This window comes from Papio anubis, chromosome 18 (assembly GCF_008728515.1).
Source record: "Papio anubis isolate 15944 chromosome 18, Panubis1.0, whole genome shotgun sequence".
NCBI lineage: Eukaryota > Metazoa > Chordata > Mammalia > Primates > Cercopithecidae > Papio > Papio anubis.
In genome coordinates this window covers 36,154,967-36,174,684 of record NC_044993.1, presented here as the reverse complement: position 1 = coordinate 36,174,684, position 19,718 = coordinate 36,154,967, and the positions used below count along the sequence as shown (strand labels likewise).

Genomic DNA, 19,718 nt, shown 5'->3' with positions numbered 1-19,718 from the left:
TTGTGGCCTATGGGACTTCAAAGGAACGTTCTATTTAAAATACCTGAGAAAATGTGTTTCTAAATCTATGATTTTTTACTTACTTATTAAGGGTCCTGAAAAGCATGTGAAAAAAAAATTGTCTTTTAGTTTTTTAGTTGATATCTTCGAATTTTATTTTCCCAACTTAGCATATAGTATTTTTATTAAAACAAGGTAACTTCCAGAACATAGTAGGGGGGTGAGGGATGAAATATTACCTGTTGGGTATAATGTACATTATTTGAGTGATGGTTACACTAAAAGTTCAGATTTCACAGCTATCTAATATACCCATGTGCACTTGTACCCTCTAAATCCATAATAAAAAAATTAAAAAGGAAATTCTGAATCCATATTTAGTCAACCATACTTCCAACAGGTCTATTACAATAGGAGGAATGGATTCTTAAGCCACGCATGGTGGTATCAACAATAATTCATACGGGTTGGGCATGGTGGCTCATGCCTATAATCTCAGCACTTTGGGAGGCTGAGGCAGGAGGATCTCTTAACTCCAAGAGTTGAGATCAGCCTGGGCAACACAGGGAGATCCCATCTCTAAAATAAATAAATAAATAAATAAATAAATAAAAATTAGCTGGGCATGCTTGTAGTCCCATCTACTTGGGAGGCTGAGGTGGGAGGATCAGTTGAGCCTGGGGAGCTGAAGCTGCAGTGAGCCATGATTGTGCCACTGCTCTCCAGCCTGGGCAACAGAGCAAGACCCTGTCCCCCCAAAATAAATAAATTCGTATGTGCTCTTTATTCACTGAGTTCATGCTACTAATCAGTAGGAATGAACTTGGAGCTAGTGCTAAGAAATGGAATAATGGTTATGCTTGTCTAGGTCCTCAGTTGCTAGGACCCACAAACAGGAGGGTAGGGTAGAATTTAGAAGACAGCAAATTTTTCATAAAGAGACTAATTTTTCACTCCCTGCATTAAACATGTTTAGCTTTTTTTAAAAAAAGCATAATAGCTAGTGAACAAATCCACAGTATTTGATAATCTCACGTTCTTAAGTGTACTCTTTGCTAGAGCTCACTGTGGCACTCAGGTATCTTCCTTTGTTGACTCCCTGTGGACTAACTCTAAGCCGTGTCATCTAAAGTATCTCTACCAATTTCATCCTGCTCTCAACCATTTATGTTTATCATAAGTCTTCAATTTATGATGTACATTTTTGTTTCCTTTTCTTAAAAAAATGAACACATTTGCCAAGAATTCTTTGAACAAATGCATTTGCATACTGACTGCATTTTAAACAAAAATATGTTTCTTTTATAAGGCATTGTGTTCTCAAGCTATAAATACTACATATAAATAAAAATGTTAAATTACACGGTTAGGAAATTTGGATGTTTTTAATGTCACATAATTCTTGGCAGTTTAAAAGTAAAATAATAATAATAATAATAATAATAATAATAATAATAATAAAAACCTGTGATCCTAGGCAATACAAAGACATTTTAATATCAAGTCTGGCACAGTGGCTCACGTCTGTAATCCCAGCACTTTGGAAGGCTGAAGCAGGCAGATCACCAGGTCAGGAGTTCGAGACAAGCCTGACCAACATGGTGAACCCCGTCTCTACTAAATATATAAAAATTAGCTGGGCATGGTGGCACGTGCCTGTAATCCTAGCTACTCAGGAGGCTGAGGCAGGAGAATTGCTTGAACCCGGGAAGCAGAGGTTGCAGTGAGCTGAGATTGCGCCACTGCACTCCAGCCTGGGCGATAGAGTTAGACTCCATCTCAAAGAAAAAAAACATCAAATATACTGTATAAACACTTTTGTCTTATTGATGGAAGGTTAAAAGGTCATCTTAGAGTATAAATTGCTTATATCTAGTTAACTAAAGAAAAGAATATCCAGGCCAGATGTGGTGGCTCACACCTATAATCCTAGCACTTTGGGAGGTGGAGGCAGGTGGATCATGAGGTCAGGAGTTCAAGACCAGCCTGGTCAACATGGTGAAATCCCATCTCTACTAAAAATACAAGAATTAGCTGGGCATGGTGGCACACGCCTGTAGTCCCAGCTACTCAGGAGGCTGAGACAGGAGAAGAATTGCTTGAACCCGGGAGGCGGAGGTTGCGGTGAGCCAAGATCGCACCACTGCACTCCAGTCTGGGCAACAGAGCGAGACTCCGTCTCAAAAAAAAAAAAAAAAAAAAAGAAAACAATATCCAAATATGAACAATACTTGAAAATTTTGAAGGTATAGGTTTAATACTTGTGTTTAAACTAAAAATTCAGATGAATAATAAATATGGATTTTTATGAGATCAACTTTTTTGTCAGAGAACAGAGTAAGAACGTGGGACTCTTTATGTTAAGTTAAAACAACATCTAGACAACATGGTTAGGTAACAAAAAGAAGGCAAATATAGTCCGAAGTATGTAAAAACAAAGGTACTGAGGATGATATAATTTCATTCTCTGGCCAGTAAAACATTTTAGGGTTTCTAAGGGTGAGCTCAAGTGTGAAGGACATGACTGTTCCATCTTTATCCAGACATACCGTATTTTGATTATTATTTCTATGTTCTAGTTTTCCTTTCCTTTCAAGTTTTCAGAGCAGGGTTCCTATATGTTATTAGGTAGAAATAAACTTATTTATTTAAATGTTTCCAGCCTTTCCTAACATTTGTTTCAACAACGATATCTCCATTCACTGATATTTTTTAAACAAGGGCGTTATTAGTGGAAAAATAACTTAGTGGGAGAAGACATTACTGAGTACTGGTAACTTACCTTCTACTGAATTTTATTTAGAATTATCCACTACATTTTTCCTTTCTCAAACTGTTTATTTGGGACATAACTCCTGGGTCTTTAAAAAGTACTGAAATGCTATAGTTCAAAGAGGAAATATACTTGCTGAATTATAATAGGCAAAATGAAAGCACTCTGTACAAGATGAAAAATAACCTCTTTACCTTACGATTTGACAAAAAGCAGGTTAGGCTAAACAGCATTTTATTCAAATGAGATAACATTTCACTCTTTTAAAATTATGTTCTTCCAGCACACCATTAATAAGCAGAGTGCAGAGAACAATTCAACTAAACAATTTTCAGAGCGCCTTTGTGCTAATATCTTCAGCTGTGATCAATATAACCATATGCATTATGCTGAATTATGCATTTCAGCTAAAGATAGAAAGGAACTTTCAAAAGCAAGCCCTTAAACACATGCAGTTAATTTAAGCATTAACCAAATGCAAACTGCATTTACATATCCTTCCCCCACAGATTCACACAATCTGAAACTAATTTGTACCTTGAATAAAGAGGTGAGTATTCTCTAAAAATAATTTACCAGTTAGATGAATGACTACAAGAAGCCAGGGAAACATCTTCTGGCAAAGAACACTTGATACATGAGAAGGTAAATGTATGAAGACACTTCAAAGTAAAATTAAACAGTTTCAAAATCTGTAATACAAAATGGAACTTTCTAAATATTAAAAGATTTTCTTAAATAGACGGTTACAGTTTTTTTGTGTATTATTTCCCTGGAAGAAATGGTTAAAGGCTGTAATATTTTTCTTATAACCCATTGTAAGATTTCCACAAAGAAATGAAAACTTAAATTCTTAGACTTGTAAATTTGAGGTATTCAAACAAAAATAACTGGAAAATAATAGTTGCATTAAAAGTAAAGATTCCGTTCTAGCAATTTTTCTTTAGGAAATAATTGGATAAATGTGTAAAAATTTGTGTGGAATTGTTTATAATACTTAAAAAAACTGAAGCTATTTAAATATTCAATAGAAGATTGTTAAATAATCCATGTTACAATCACACACTGGAAAACTGTAACAGCCATTATAAATGATTCTGATGTAGATTTATATTAAGGAATGATTTTACAATATAGCAAAAAAAGCATATTATAAAACTATATCATTTAGAAATAACTCTGAAAGGACATAAATCAAGTATTAGCAGTGATTATTTTGCTAATATTTTGTGGGTTGTGGGATTGATTTTTATAATTTACATACTGGACTTTTTTCATAATGTACATGAGTTATGTTTATTATTAAAAAAATTCCCAAACAATAAAAGAGCCAGTAAAAAAGATGAGGAATAAATTAGATAAATTAAAATAACTTAGGAACTGTAATACAAAGTAAGAACCCTCAGAATTAATTCAACGACAATAAACAGGTCTAACAAAAAAATTAAGATTCTACCCCCCTTAAGAAAAGCTTCTTTGCAAAGATCAGTTCAGATATCCAAAAAATAGCAGCTTTAGAATTCTTGATATCTAAGTAAACACAGAAAGCATAGAAATAAAAAAAGTTTACTTCATTTCCTTTCCTTTTAAGAATGAGCAATTTATCTGCTCTTGGAAAAGAGAGAGGGAATATAGAGCACTTCCACTTTTTTTACCTAAACAATAATTTATTGAGCAATTACTAAGGCAAAGCACTCTGTTAGGTATTCGATACTGCACATTAAAGTCAGGAACTGTATGTATTTTTGACATGAAAACTTAAAAAAAATCCACCAGGTCAGAAAACCTGTCATCACCATTTTATTCCACTCACAGTCTTCTAGAGAAAAAGTCATAAAAAAATCTATCATCAAACGTAGTCACTTGGTGAATAAACATTGCACTAGTGTGTTTCATTGAAATTAAGACTCCATTATGTGTTCCAATTTCAGACTTGTTAAAGTGTAAAAATAATGTCACACTGAAATTTAAAAATGCTACCACTTATAAAATGCAACTCAATATTAGAGATGTTAAAATATGAAAAGATAATGTTCCTTACAGTCAGTGAAATATGGCATTGTGGTCTAAATAAAAACATAAGAATACTAACTAGAAACATAACTGTTTTTTAGTGAGTCTGTATTAAACTTTTAAACATTCTCATGCAACTGAATTGCAAGTGTTCAGAAGGAGCGTATGACTTGGTTTATCTAGGGCATGAGCAAACAGATAATGACACTTAAAGCAAATAATTCATTTCCCCTGTTGTGCATTTGTGTGTATATCTATGTGTGTGTAACACAGTAAAATTCAGACTTCTTGAATTATAATTCTTTTACTTCTATGAGATCTGTGACTTATACTGAAACTTATTAGTCATTATTATTTTAGCAGGGGGCACAAAGTTTCCTGGTATTTAAGTTCTCTGTCACAGAGCAGAATTAGACGTTTCATCAGAGATTTTCCCTATTCGAACTCTCAGAACGGCAACCTACTATTTCTGCCAATCTCTGTCATCTTACACTAGTGTTTTTATGCCATTACACTTGCCACCACCTCACATATTACATATTTATTTAATTGTTGTAGTTTCTTCCTATTAAATTTATATTTCGTGAGGGAAAGATCTTTGTTTCTATTCATTGCTGTATCCCCAGAAATTAGAACAGTGTCTAGCACTAACTGGTGCTCAATAAATACTTGTTGACTGTTGAGTAAAGAAAGGCTTAGAATTTAGGAAAATTGAACAATTAAAAACAACCTAAATAAGAACAGCTATGAGAAAAAGCAATTCTTTTGGCATATACACCAGGCCGAGTATGAGAAATTTTGAGCAACCACTGAATTCATGAGAGTGGATGACTGTGTTTGCCCCTCACACATCGCAGGGTGAGTGGCAAACAGTAGGCACCAGAGTAAGTACTGACTGATTCAATGAAGAAACATTAGATGTCTGAAATGAGAAAGGCAGTGGTTATTTTAAATGTACCTCTTTCAGTTTTTAATCTGTCAAGGATTTCAGTTTTGTCTGTTAAGTCAGACTTCAAGGCAGTCTCGAGCTGAGCAATCTGTACTTTCAGCTGCTGCTCCTTTAACTTCCATTGCTCTTCATGGGCAGCACTGAAGGCACTGCAAAACACACGTGACATGCAACGAAAGCTTGGAAATCAGCTTCAACCGAAAATAATAAAGAGAAAAGCTTTTAGTGGCACAGAGACCACTGTCATCATGTCTTAGGAATTAAGTAAACATATGCTGGTCTGCTGCTGTTGAAACCAAGGCGCCTTTCTCAGGCTGCGGTTAGGGAACATGAAAGAGTTTGTGGGATGAGCAAAGGAACTGGCCTTAATTTAGAGCTCTAAAGTCAGAAAAGCTGGCAGTGTGCAGCTTTTGTGGGACTAGTAAAGGAATTTAGATACTGTACATACTCCAGAGGAATCCACAATTCCAAACCTCAGCAATTGACATCGTACAAAACCATTCTCTCCCACATACAAACCTCTTAATACAGAGAAAACGGACTTTCCACCTGATCTTTAATTCTGTGAAACTTTTAAAGAGTCTGTGATAATAACATGTTCACAAAATAATGGCCACAGAATGATAGCATATTGAAACGAAGTAGTGATAATACAGTTTTTGATAAAAAACAGAAAACAATAGGCTAAAAACAGTTTTAGTTGTAACACATGATTGGAATGAAAACCAGTGCTCTGTGCCTGATAAGAATGATGAAAATAGAATTACTATTCCCCAATAAAAGTACAGCAGTTTAAAACATGGTTAAAATTTGCTAATGATCAAGACCCAGCATATTAGAAGAAAGAACCGGTTGAAAAATAACTAAGCGATGCACAGAAAGGATACCACAAACATTTGTTTATACCAGTGATTCCTAAACACTGACCGAAATACTGGTAGTAGGCCAGCTGCAGTAAGGACACTTAGAGAGATTTTAAAATGAAGATTCCAGGGCCCAGGTATTCATATTTTTATAAAGCTCCCCAGATGATAGCCAGGTTTTGGAAAAACTGATCTTGATCTGAATTTCAGCAGAAAGCCATTATCTGTGAAGCTTGATATGACTGAATAATCATGAGCAGCTTTGACCATTCTAGTTATTTTAAGCCCAGTAAATACAACAAAAACTTACAAAATCTGGTTTTATACTGATGATGAAGTAAATGGAAAAGAAACATATTACTGGAAATTGCCCTTAATGTTGCTCCCAACTAGTCTTCAGTTTTTATTCCAAAAAAGATACTTTTCTGGGAGGCACAGCTTTTCAAAAGAGCAAAATTGTGTATTCATTTCACATTTTGAATATTTTACTGCCTTTGAGATAACATGACCTTGAAAATAAATGGAATTCTGGAAGCTTCCCTAAATATGACATCTGTTTCTTCTATTAGTGTTCTCATTTCACTTATGGAACCTTAAAAAAATATAGAATCTATATACCAATTATTTAAGTTGATTTTATCAAAGGTACAATGACCTAGACTTAAATGAAATCCAAATAAAATATGCATTTTAAATACTAAATAATTTTCCTTTTTATGTTTGTTTTTAAAATAAAGAACAAATATAATTTCTATGTATGGCCAAATTGTATATATCAAACACATCCATATATATGCATGAATGTGAGTACATCTATGTGTGTGTATATATATGTGTGTGTCTGTGTGTATATGCATGTGTCTTATTTTATTAAAAACATGTACCACCCAGAAAAAAAATTAGCATGATGAAATAGGCACAACTATACATTATATCAGATGCCAAAAATTAGAAACAGTAGTGTTCCAATAGCATTAGTACCAGCGAAAAGATCACCAACAGCTAATCTGGCAGAAACATCAGAAGCTGTATGTGTTTAAATTAAGAACAATTTAGCAGCCTGGGTTTTCCAAACCCACAAAATACTAGCGTAAATCAGCATAAGTCAATCTGAATTTAGTCCACTGCTATCTTCCCTCTAAATTTAGGATTACATTCCACTGGAGTTTCATGAGGAATTCCTTTTGAATTTACTGTATTCCTCTATGCTTAGAGCCATCTGTGTAACTATAAATGGTGAACCACATCTGGCTCCATTTTCTTTGTAAGGGCTGTGTACATGATTAAATCTGCGTATGAGAACAGTCTTTGAGAACTTTTTATTCATGAAAATGTTTTTGTATATTGCCTATAGTGAAAACTGAAGTAGGATCATAGTTAGTCTTTGTACACATTTCACTGTTATGTGATGTTGCAGGACTGATCAAATGTCAGCCTGCAGTGGAATGCCCATTGCTGCTTGTGGTCAACGGCATGTCCACCGGCAGACATGGGTCAGCATACTGTAGATACACACCCTTGATCAAAAACATGATAAAGATCTAAATAAAGCCAAAGAGTTCATCTGCTTCCTAAGATCTTTCCTCTTACAGAAGAAATTCCATTTGTTCAATGTTCAAGGGCATCCTAATGTGAGAGATAGGAAAGAACAAACTCTAAATCATCCATAAAGAAATCCATAGTGGCCAGGTACGGTGGCTCATGCCTGTAACCCCAATGCTTTGGGAGGCTGAGGCAGGAGGATGGCTTGAGCCCAGGAGTTCAAGACCAGCCTACGAAACATAGAGAGATCCCACCTCTATAAAAAATAAAATTAAAGGCCGAGTGTGGTGGCTCATGCCTGTAATCCCAGCAGTTTGGAAGGCCGAGGTGGATGGATCACTTGAGGTCAGGAGTTCGAGACCAGCCTGGCTAACATGGTGAAACCCCATCTCTACTAAAAATACAAAAATTAGGCAGGTGTGGTGGCATACACCTGTAATTCCAGCTACTCAGGAGGCTGAGGCAGGAGAATCGCTTGAACCCGGGAGGCAGGGGTTGCAGTGAGCCAAGACCATGCCACTACACTCCAGCCTGGGTGACAGGGCGAGATTCTTTTTTTTTTTTTTTTGAGACAGAGTCTTACTCTGTCGCCCAGGCTGGAGTGCAGTGGCCGGATCTCAGCTCACTGCAAGCTCCGCCTCCCGGGTTTACGCCATTCTCCTGCCTCAGCCTCCCGAGTAGCTGGGACTACAGGTGCCCACCACCTTGCCCGGCTAGTTTTTTGTATTTTTTAGTAGAGACGGGGTTTCACTGTGTTAGCCAGGATGGTCTCGATCTCCTGACCTCGTGATCCGCCCGTCTCGGCCTCCCAAAGTGCTGGGATTACAGGCTTGAGCCACCGCGCCCGGCAACAGGGCGAGATTCTGTCTCAAAAAAAGAATTAAAAAATAATAATAAAATTAAAAATTAGACAGGTGTGGTGGCACATGCCTGTAGTCCTAGCTACTTGGGAGGTTGAGGTGGGAGGATTGCTTGAGTCCAGGACGCCGAGACTGCAGTGAGCTACGATTGCGCCACTGCCCTCCAGCCTGGACAACAGAGCAAGATCCTGTCTCTCTCTCTCTTTTTTTTTTTTTAAGTCACAGGTACTTTATTTAGGGCCCAATGAAAATTAAATTCATATTCACATCAGGATATTTCACTTACTGAAAGAAGATGATGCCCCAAATATACTTGGAGTTTGATTTCTGGGAAGCATAAGCTGCTCACATTTGATCACATGAGATTTTATGGTTTCTAGAAGGTTACAGGGCACAGATGCTCACTTTATGGAAACAGAACACAGAGCATCTATGGGTGTCAGCAGTGCTCTTTTACATTTTGAGAAGTAGATGACTATCACATCATAAAAACTTGATCCACCCAATTCTTAAAAAGGTTAATATCATCTTAAAAACTAGATGAATACCTTTTTAAAATAGACATATTAGGGTCTCTCAAGAAGTTAATACCTCAAAATCACATTCAACAGATTTTTTTAGATCCAGTCTCCAATTAACTGAATCAGAGCTGGATGGTATCAGGGCAGAGGGAAGGGTGCAGATGGATAGGCAAAGAAGCTCTGAAGAGGTGGTGAAACCTACATTTTAATAAGTTTTCCAGGTTATTCGCATACATTATAGTTTAGGAACCATTGCATTTATCAGTTACATGGCCCCAACACTAACTAACTTCAAAAGTGAAGCACAGCATTACCAAATTATAGCATAATTATATAATACTGTATTACATACCACAGTATAGAGCTTCTCTCTGACCCGAGAGAAAGATGTAATTGCCAAAAATGTATTCTGAACTTTTAAATTGAACATTTCTTAAAGTTATACTTATTTCTTGGCAGTGTATCAAAAGTGTTTTGGCATATTAAAAAAGGCTCATACTAAAAAGTAACATGAGGGTTTTATCTTCCCAGATGATTCTCTAATATGTCATATGTCAAGTAATAAACACATTCAAAATTTCATTTGAAAAAGGAAGATGAGAATGCAATCTGCAAATCATATTTTTCTCCTGAAAACTAGTCAATTTTGAATAACAAACAAATGCTGTCCTTTTAAAAACATGTTATCGTTATGACTAAGCAAACAGGGAGTATGTGTAGTTTTTGATGAACATTAGTTGTTGGCAATAATGAATAACAGTGTCATGAAACAAAAGAGCTGTAAAAAATCTCAGAGACAATGTCGACTTTTGTCGAATTTCCCCAACTATATTTCTAAAATGTATCATATATTTCAAAAACACTATATTAGAGAATTCTGTAGTTCTGTCGACTATTATGTGTGTTTGCTGGGTTTTGTGCTTATGCGACATTAATTCTTCTTTTGACATTAAATGTTTTGACACTCATTACACACATTTACTTGCATATATCTCACATAAACTTCACGTGTGAGCAGCATAATGAAGTCTGCTTTTAGTGTGACAGGAAAAAAATGTTAGCGCAAGCATAAAACATTGAAAAAAAAAACGCTTCAAATTTATACTCTTAGATCATCTTCTAATATGGAAAGATAAAGTTTTATGGTGGGAAAGTAAATATGAGAAAAACATGACTTTCTCAAAGTTTCATCTATACATTATTCCCAGCTAAGTTCAATTTTTTTTTATTCCAAGTAAGTATGTTCAGTAAATTTTCAAACTGGGGAGAAGTAGAAAATTTGGAAGTAATGGCCGTATGGCACTATTTTCTTCTATTTGGACTATGTAAATTATTTGAAATTACAAGATACTGAAGATACATGTAAATCAGTAAGAATTTCTGGATTTATAACAGTTCTGTTATTCCATGAATGTTTCCCTTCCGCATATACAATTTGCCAATGCAATTAAAATCAGAGAGATAGTGAAGCATAACAAAAAAAGAATTCAAGTTTTAGAGTAAAAAAAAATCTGGGTTTTCGTTCTAAACTACAGTCTCAGCAATGCTGTGTGACTCTGCACAAGTCTTAATTTTTCTGGAATCCCAATTTCCTCATTTATAAAAGAGAGATGATATCTTCTCTAATAGGGTGCTGTGCAATTTGTATACTGACATTTAAACTTTTCAAACACACGTATGATTTTAACTGGTGTCTGAACCTACCATTGGTAACCCTTAATATAGTGAGTCACTGTACAAAGATAGTCCCCACAAGTAGGTAAATAACATAGATGATACAAACTACTGAAATAATGCCTACGTTAATTTACGTAACTTTCCCGAAGTAAATCAAAATAAAAACCTATCCCCACACTCCTTGGGTATAATTTGTTTAATTTACAAAATGTAAATTTAATTTATTAAAAATAAGACAAAGAGCTAAAAAGTTAAAGATGCACAGATGCACTTGTAGCTCAAATGGTTATTTTCTGAGGTTTCAGCACATGACCAGTAGAAGTAGCTGTTGAATATCAGCTATAACATAAGTATTTAAGTATATATTACATTTGCTTTCATGTAAACCTGTATTTATCATTTATCAGTATCATATACTAAAAATACTTAAAATTACATACACACACACACACACACACACAGAGAGAGAGAGAGAGAGAGAGAGATCTGTATCACTTAACCAAACTTAGATGTAGAGTATGATTTTGTTTCTAATATTACCAGAAAGGACTAATTTCTAAAATACCATAATTATGAAGTAGATTAAGAAACAAAATTGAAGCAGCCCTTTAAAATGTACCTTGAGATAAAGATGCTTGTGTTTCTCTTTATAAGGAACAGAGACAACTGTAAGTGAACACCTTTGTTTTTCCCTAACAGAATAACTCTCAGTTAAAAAGCTGGGGAGTCTAGGAAAGAGACCAAAAGAGGTTCAAATACAAGCTCTATTACTTTATACATTTAAAAGGTATGGGCTGGGCACAGCGGCTCACCCCTGTAATCTCAGCACTTCGGGAGGCTGAGGCAGGAGGATCACTTGACCCCAGGAGTTCAAGATCACCCTGAGCAGCATAGAAAGAATTTGTCACTAGCAAAAAATTTAAAAAATTAGTCTGACATGGGGGCATGTGCCTGTGGTCCCAGTTACCCAGGCAGCTGAGGTGGGAGGATTGTTTGAGCCCTGGAAGTTGAGGCTGCAGTGAGCCATGATTGTGCCACTGCACTCCAGCTTGCATGACTGAGACACTGTCTTGAAAAAAAGAGGTAGGAAGTGCCTCTTAATGTTACTTAAATTGCTTTATCTTCCTTGTTTGCAAAATGGGAATTTATAATACACACATTTCAAGGTGCTGTGAACAATTTATAACAATAAATGTAGAGTATCTAGCATGCTGTCTGTTAGTTTATAGTTAGTGTTCAATAATTGATAGCAGTTTACCGGCAACAAAGTGATACGGTTTTCTTAGTAGTGATAGGCTACTGCTCAGGTTAAACAACTTATTACCAATGTCTTTAAAAAGCTTGTATTTCCTTTATAAAGTTTGTATATTTCTTGCTATCATTTGTTGCTAATTCTTTGATCAACATGATCTAGTCTGACAACAGCAAATGCTTTCATATAAAAGAGCTCGAACAAGACAATGAAAGAACACATGGAATCATGATTTACCTGTCATAAAGTTTATCATAGTTTTCCTTTAAAAGTTCCCGTTCCTTTTCTAAATCATTAATTCTATCCTGCAGCTAAAATGAAAATAAAATTACATGTTAAGTAAATAGTACATAAAACTACTTGGGGGTAAAAAAAACCATAAAAAACTCTATATGAGAAGAGGTTAACATGTTTTAATCTCGATTGCTAAATGGTAGCTGCTAACCAGACCACTTATATTGTCTGCATTTAATTCAGCACTGATTCTAAGTTGTTAAATAAACGTGAAATTAACATTCCTGTTTTAATTTAGTAGAAACGTACACAGTGCTTTATGCAACATGTGCCAGAAGTCAGTAAAGAATATGTTAAGAGCTTGCTAAGTCCCGGGAAACATAATATTTTTTACTTTTCACCATGATAACTTCTGTCATTATATTCATTTTGTATTAATTTACAATTGGCCCATAAAAAATTAAAAGGATTAAATTCTTTTTAGGTTCATGGTTCAACTGTGTTGTTAATCACAATTTACTCTGAAGATACAATTTCTCACATTATCTGAAATTTATAAATAGCCACTAACACATTTTGTGAATAAATGAATAAACAAAGTTATATACTATTTTAGCCCATGAATAGTATTTTCAGAAATAAATGGAGTAATAATTACATCTCTATGACTAAAATGTAGATTTCCGTACTCTAGCATTTATTTTTAAGTTTTATTCATAAGTATATTTTGCAGTCACAACTTTTCCCTGTGGATCAGAGTACTCTTAAACTTTACTTCCATTTTCAAAATTCTCTTTTGATGCTAGTATGAGACAGTAAAGGATTCTCCAAAGATCAGAATAGAATGCAGGCATCTTATTTCTCTTCCATTCTCCCTGGGAACAAACTTAACAGGCTACAGAAAATACTACGATAATAGGAAGACGAGTTTTCAAACAACTCCCTAAAAAAAATTAGATAATTTCATAAAATTACTGATAATGCAGAATACAACAGCCATCTCCTCGGAAACAGATATAGTCCTGTTATTTTGTCTTAGTATCTCAAACGATTAATAAGCTGTTATGGTTGAGAAAATTAAGTTCCATAGGTAATCTGGTATCAGTTTCAAAATGCTGGTTTCATTTTACCCATGGGTCTTTAATCCTTTGGGTAAACAGTGGATCTTGCCACATTTGCAATACAGTTAAACACTGATTTGCCATTCATATACTAACTACTATATTTTACTGTGCTCAAAACACCATGTATATAGCTCATAATTTTAAATAAGTAAAATTTTGAAATGTCTCTATTTTAGTTTTTCAAAACAGTTACCAAGAAGTTGTAATGCAACAGATGGCTAAACTCTTTGGGAGCTTACCTCTTCTATTCTTCTTTCAGAAAACTTCATAGAATGTAACTGTTTCTCAAGACTGCAGCATTTTAAATGCTGCTCTTTAAGTTGCATGTTTAACTCATCCCCATTCGCCATCAAAGCATCGTGGCTGATTCTGAGAGTTCTTTGCTTCTAAAAGATAAAAAGAACATCTTTTAAACATTATTTTTGGTTATGACTAATCATTTGACTAAATGATTATAATTCTATAAGTGAATTTACTCCTGAAGTTCACCTTATACAGATTATTTTTTTACATAACAAATGATGTGTATGGTGCTACTTATCCGTAGGAGACACTCTGAACATGTGTGTGACATGAGGAAGAAAGTACAAGGTTATGTTAGCATAGAGTCACATATTTTATTTTCCTCTAGTTTTTGACTTATTGATGGTGACCAGCAAGTAAATTCATTTTAACAATAACTTTTTTCTTCTTTTTGCTGTGGTTACATTGGTTGGACGTGCTGTCTAAAAATGCTGTAGCATGGGTCAAAAATGCTGACCACAGATTTGAACTGAAAGGATTCGCCGCCACATCGTATAAATAGCCTTGGATGGTTAGCTTTTAATTTGCATACAATTAAGTTAAAATTTCCAATTTAGTAAAATTATGAACTTTTCTTACTTTTTAAAAAACGGTCTATTTATGACCATGCTGTAAATTCAATTTTATATGCTTTAATGTCACATAAGTTTTTTTAAATAAAAAAGGTAATCACATTAAAGTCTTTTCATAGAGACCATATAACCATAACATGCATTGCCTCACCTGCTAACTAAAATCTCTCAAGTCCTACTGAAGTTTTTCTTCACTCATTTAAATGAAACATGGCTATTGAGCCATTCAGGTCAATTTCCGTTAATCTTGGTATTATTATAGAACAGTATCTTCAGCCATTTTCTTCTAGGCTCCACACTTCACTGAGGCTGTTGGGTTTAACCTCTCAATTTTTTACCCTATGTCAGCTTCCAAAAGAGCTGCCTGTACCACAGCAGACACCTATTATTGTTGGTATTTAAACTAATACCTGGGTTCACTGTTAAATAGAAATCAAAACTGTCAAAGTGATAAGAGGATGTAAAATCATTTTTCAATTCCTTTCTTAATTCTTAATCTTGGAAATGGCTTTCAACCCTAGGGATTTTTAAAATTTCCTTCTTCTAACATCTGTAGATAGCACTATCATTCTCACTCTCTAATCAGTCTCCTCTTTTACAAACTCTCACATTTATGCAGAAGTAATTACCACTTGGCATTTAAAGAGGTTCCTGCAGGATGGAAAACAAAATCCCCAGAGCATGGCTGAAAAAGACTTAACTATTGAATTCAACAGTGAATTTAGGCTTCAGATGACCCTTTGCTTTGCATCAATCTACTGCTCTCCTTGTCTCGGGACTTCAAAGGAAGTATTACTTCACATAAATTCTGTTCAACTGGAATGTCTTGGAGTTCATTAATTCCAGAACCTATGTTAATTATGCAGTGCCAACAAACAGAAGCCCTCAAATGGCATATTCCTGTGGGCTCATAGTCCTTGTTAAAACAACCATGGGCACAAAGAACCCCAAGTATTGTCAACCTGAAAGGTTAAGGTTTAAAATAAATACACTGATAGTTGACATTAAGAGTAATCAAATATTTTGAGGTAATGGTAGTGACCAAAAAAGAAAAAAAATCCAAATCAAAGAAAGTTTTAACAGAACATGATTACTGACCTATTCATCACTTTGGTCTATTGCCAATAATTTTATAAATGCTTAAAATTGAAGATATATGCAAATATAGCAAAACTTCAGTGCTATGTGTCCATAATAAATTCAGATAAAAGGAGTTAAAAATAAATATCCTTGGTAGATGATTTATAATAAATGTTTATTATTTTAAGATGACACAGATATTTATAAAAAGTCCAAGCAGTTAATTATTTCTTTAGTACTTGAGTTATAAATAATAAACAATATATTAAGGGAAAGGATACACATTTGTGAATACAAAGAACAATCTTTAAAAATTACATTTTAGTGTTATGATCATTCGATGTTTAAAAAAACAACTTGAAAACTACTTTTGAATCCTTTGCATCTCTGTAACAACGTAATGAAATAAATTATCACTGTACCTCTTGAAGCTGAATAAATTTTCCTTCCATTGCTGAAAGAGCATTGCTTTTCTCCACTAGCTGTTTATGAAGCTTAATCATTTCTACATTGTCCCGAATATTTGACCTTCAGAGTTGTATTTAAGAAAAAGAGAGACAGAAGTAAAAAATGCATGTTAGAAGAAAGAAAAGTTATGGCGGAATCACAATTTTTCAATTAATGCTACACAGAAAATATTTATATACTTGTACATCAGTCAATGAGGTTTTTGGATTATTATAAATGCAGGACAGATTAATTATTTAAAACAAACCAATAATCATTCCTGAACTTTAATAACCTCGAACTCACAAAGTTTGAAGGGAGCCCCCCAAACTTCATGACTATGTTACCTCTACAATTGATAATATGGATTTAAAATCATTTTATAGTATCCTGAAAGATGGCACAAAAACACGATAGTTTTTAGTACATCAATGATACCATTACCAAACTTCACACTTATTTTAAGGAGGACTATCATGCTACTTTTCCCTAAATGAAAAATATGCAATACAGCCATTCATCTTTCTACAACTCTCTCGATACAAATGGCATCATAAGATTACCATTTATTGGAGTTTCCTCTTGGAGTTTTAAACTTTTTAAAATATTTGCAAAAAAAGTGACCTAGCATTTTACACTAATAATACCCAAAGCTGGCATTTAAATATGTTGCAGATGTGCCTTTAGCTGTAAGAGATCATTTGATGTCCACAGGGTATACAGAAACCTTATATGTTACAATACTATTTTGTATTTTTCCTACTGAGATTAAAGCAAATGTAGAATTTAACAGGAAGATCTAGTTAAAGGTTAATCATAGATCTAAATGAGTACCTGTTTTCAAAAGGCATTTATTTTCTTGATGGAGAAAAGTTCCATAATTTAATACATTTTTATATTTAAAAATATTTTGTTAATTTTGAAGTTTCATTTCAGAGTTCACTTTTAGGAAAAATAAATGTAAAAAATTTAAAATCAGAGTTTAATATTTAAAGAGACTTTACTTTTAAAACTTATCTAGTTTACACATATTGGAAAAATTGTCATAATGCCCTACTGGAACCAGAAAATGGACTACAAAGCTCACACATCTGTAAACCAGCTGAGGACTTGAAATACTTAATTTTCCTCTTTGATATTTGAAAGTTCATTGTATTTTGGCATCGGACAGTTAGCTGTCCTCACACAGAAGATAAACAAGTTCATGGATCCGAATCTTGCCCAGGGTACAGTCTTAACATAATGTTAAAATAATTATATATCTAAAACATGTAATCTAGTAGTTCTGAGCACATATTCAACAATATACTCACTATTATTCACTATTACCTTTAGTCACTAAAAATACAATATATATAATACAAAGAGAAAAATATATCTTAAAGTCTAAAGAAAATATTATTGTTTTCATATTTAGAAGCCAAAATATAATTTACTTATTTGCCCCAGCATTACTTTGTTTGACCACTCAGCAGTGAATGACATTTATTGATATGTAAGGACAGAATGTGATTCAAATAATTTAAAATCTTTTCATATACTTCCAGTTGTCTCTGATATTTTATTTTTGTTTTAAAGTATGATCATTTTTTTTTTTTTTTTGAGATGGAGTCTCGCTTGGCTGCCCAGGATGGAGTGTAGGGGCGCGATCTCAGCTCACAGCAACCTCCGCCTCCTTGTTTCAAGCGATTCTCCTGCCTCAGCCTCCTGAGTAGCAGGGACTACAGGCGTGTGCCACCACATCCAGCTGATTTTTTGCATTTTTAGTAGAGACAGGGTTTCACTGTATTAGCCAGGATGGTTTCGATCTCTTGACCTCATAATCCACCCGCCTTGGCCTCCCAAAGTGCTGGGATTACAGGTGTGAGCCACTGTGCCCCGCCGCAGTATGTTGATATTTTTAAGATTCAGATACATTTGAATAATAACCATTAATTAAAGTAACACAGAATTAAATCTCTATAATCCATTCAAGCACATAGGGTGACAGAAATAACAGTTTTAATTTTAAATTTTTTTTGTAAGGCAAAAACCAGTAAGCATATATCAAAAACTTTCAGTGGTTTAATTGGTGGGTGCTTTCCTGAATATTTTCCTAAACTCCTTGGAGTTTAAACTTTTCAAAATACTGCCAAAAACAGCGACAGGGCATTTTAAACTGGTAATGCCCAACAGGTGGGCATATATACAACTTACGTAGTATTTAGAAAATAGCAGTAATGTACTTTAAGCAATACCTTAAGTAACAATGTGGTATAATAATGTTGTACTTTAAATAAAAAGTCAGTTTGCTGCAGAGTACATCTTTCCAGGGACAATGCTAAACTTGTAAGTCTTTAATAATTACTTTTATGTATCAGTTTTAGGGGCTTTATTATTATGACTTTATATTTTTTTCATGTAACAATGAGAAGAGGATAATCTGTTAAACTAAAAGTGCTAGGTCAGTGATAACATGAAAGTTCAAATCAGCAATGTGATAAATGTGGTCTAGCCTTTAAGAAGATGTGCAATAAAAATTACCTCAAACCCGACAATCAAATCAACATTTTTATATAGATGAAATATGGTACAAGAATAATGGGGGGAAGTAAGAGAGAAACAGGGAGGGAGATGACACAAAAAGATGACCAGAAATGTGAGAAGGATGCTGTAGGCAAGATGGAGTTAGGGTGCATAGCTAAGTGACCAGTCCTAGACCTCTGTGTTTGTGGAGGAAGGCCTCAGGTTGGTCTTTGAAGAACAGACTTAGGGCTAATTTTATGACTAATATTTTAAGTGACCTCCACACAATACTTTTTTGCCCTCTTCTACACACTACAACAGGAACACCAAATCTTCAGGATGAAGACATTCTGACAGAAAGAATAATGCATGGTAAAAACATTCAGACATTCAGATGAACTCTGACAGTCATGTACCAAATCATACATGCTGCATTACACATGGTGAAATGATCTGCAAACAGATATCAAGCATACTAATTAAATGCTTTGTAAAAATAAATTTCTCAAAATTTTCATCAAGGATTTTGAAAAAGCCAGGAATGATTAAGTTGGAAAATGCAGTTTCTTTTCTTTTTCCTTTTTTTTTTTTTTTTAAAAAAAACCATGATTTAGAATTAGGATCAAATTTTATAAAACTATGAGAAGAGTTGTTGGCCCATCTCTAGATTAAAAACAAACTGAAATAAATTAGATTTTATGTAAAAAAAAAAGTAATCCAGCTCAACAACCTGTGTGCCAAGTTTCTCTCATATAATTTGAAACAGTCAAGCAATAAACTCTGAAAAAGGAATTTCTAATGGAAGCCTTGAAAACACTTGACTCCAGCTTTGCTACTGGGTGCCATAATAAATCCAGAAACCTAAAACCTCAGATACACTGGAGAAGTAAAAACTTTCAGCAGAGCTATGTAATGTATAGTCTGATATGAAAGCTTAAGAAGCAAAAATCTTTGCTCCAGTGAAAGTTTCATATACTTTATTCCCCAGGCATTCAACTCCCCT

At 34.3% G+C, this 19,718-nt stretch overlaps 1 protein-coding gene across 8 annotated transcripts in view; it reads right to left on the bottom strand.

Annotated features, from left to right (window-relative positions):
- Window positions 1-19,718, bottom strand: part of RPGRIP1L (RPGRIP1 like) — a 114,150-nt gene that overhangs the window by 55,716 nt on the left and 38,716 nt on the right. For 6 of the 8 annotated variants that reach the window (XM_009196452.4, XM_031658245.1, XM_031658244.1 and 3 more), the window contains 5 exons: window positions 16,186-16,291; window positions 14,048-14,194; window positions 12,688-12,761; window positions 5,745-5,884; window positions 84-95 (listed from right to left, as the gene is read on the bottom strand). In XM_009196452.4, the coding sequence (XP_009194716.1) occupies window positions 84-95; window positions 5,745-5,884; window positions 12,688-12,761; window positions 14,048-14,194; window positions 16,186-16,291 (479 nt within the window). The remainder of the gene's footprint in view (window positions 1-83; window positions 96-5,744; window positions 5,885-12,687; window positions 12,762-14,047; window positions 14,195-16,185; window positions 16,292-19,718) is intronic. The other 2 variants (XM_003916874.3, XM_017953369.3) reach the window with 1 other exon arrangement.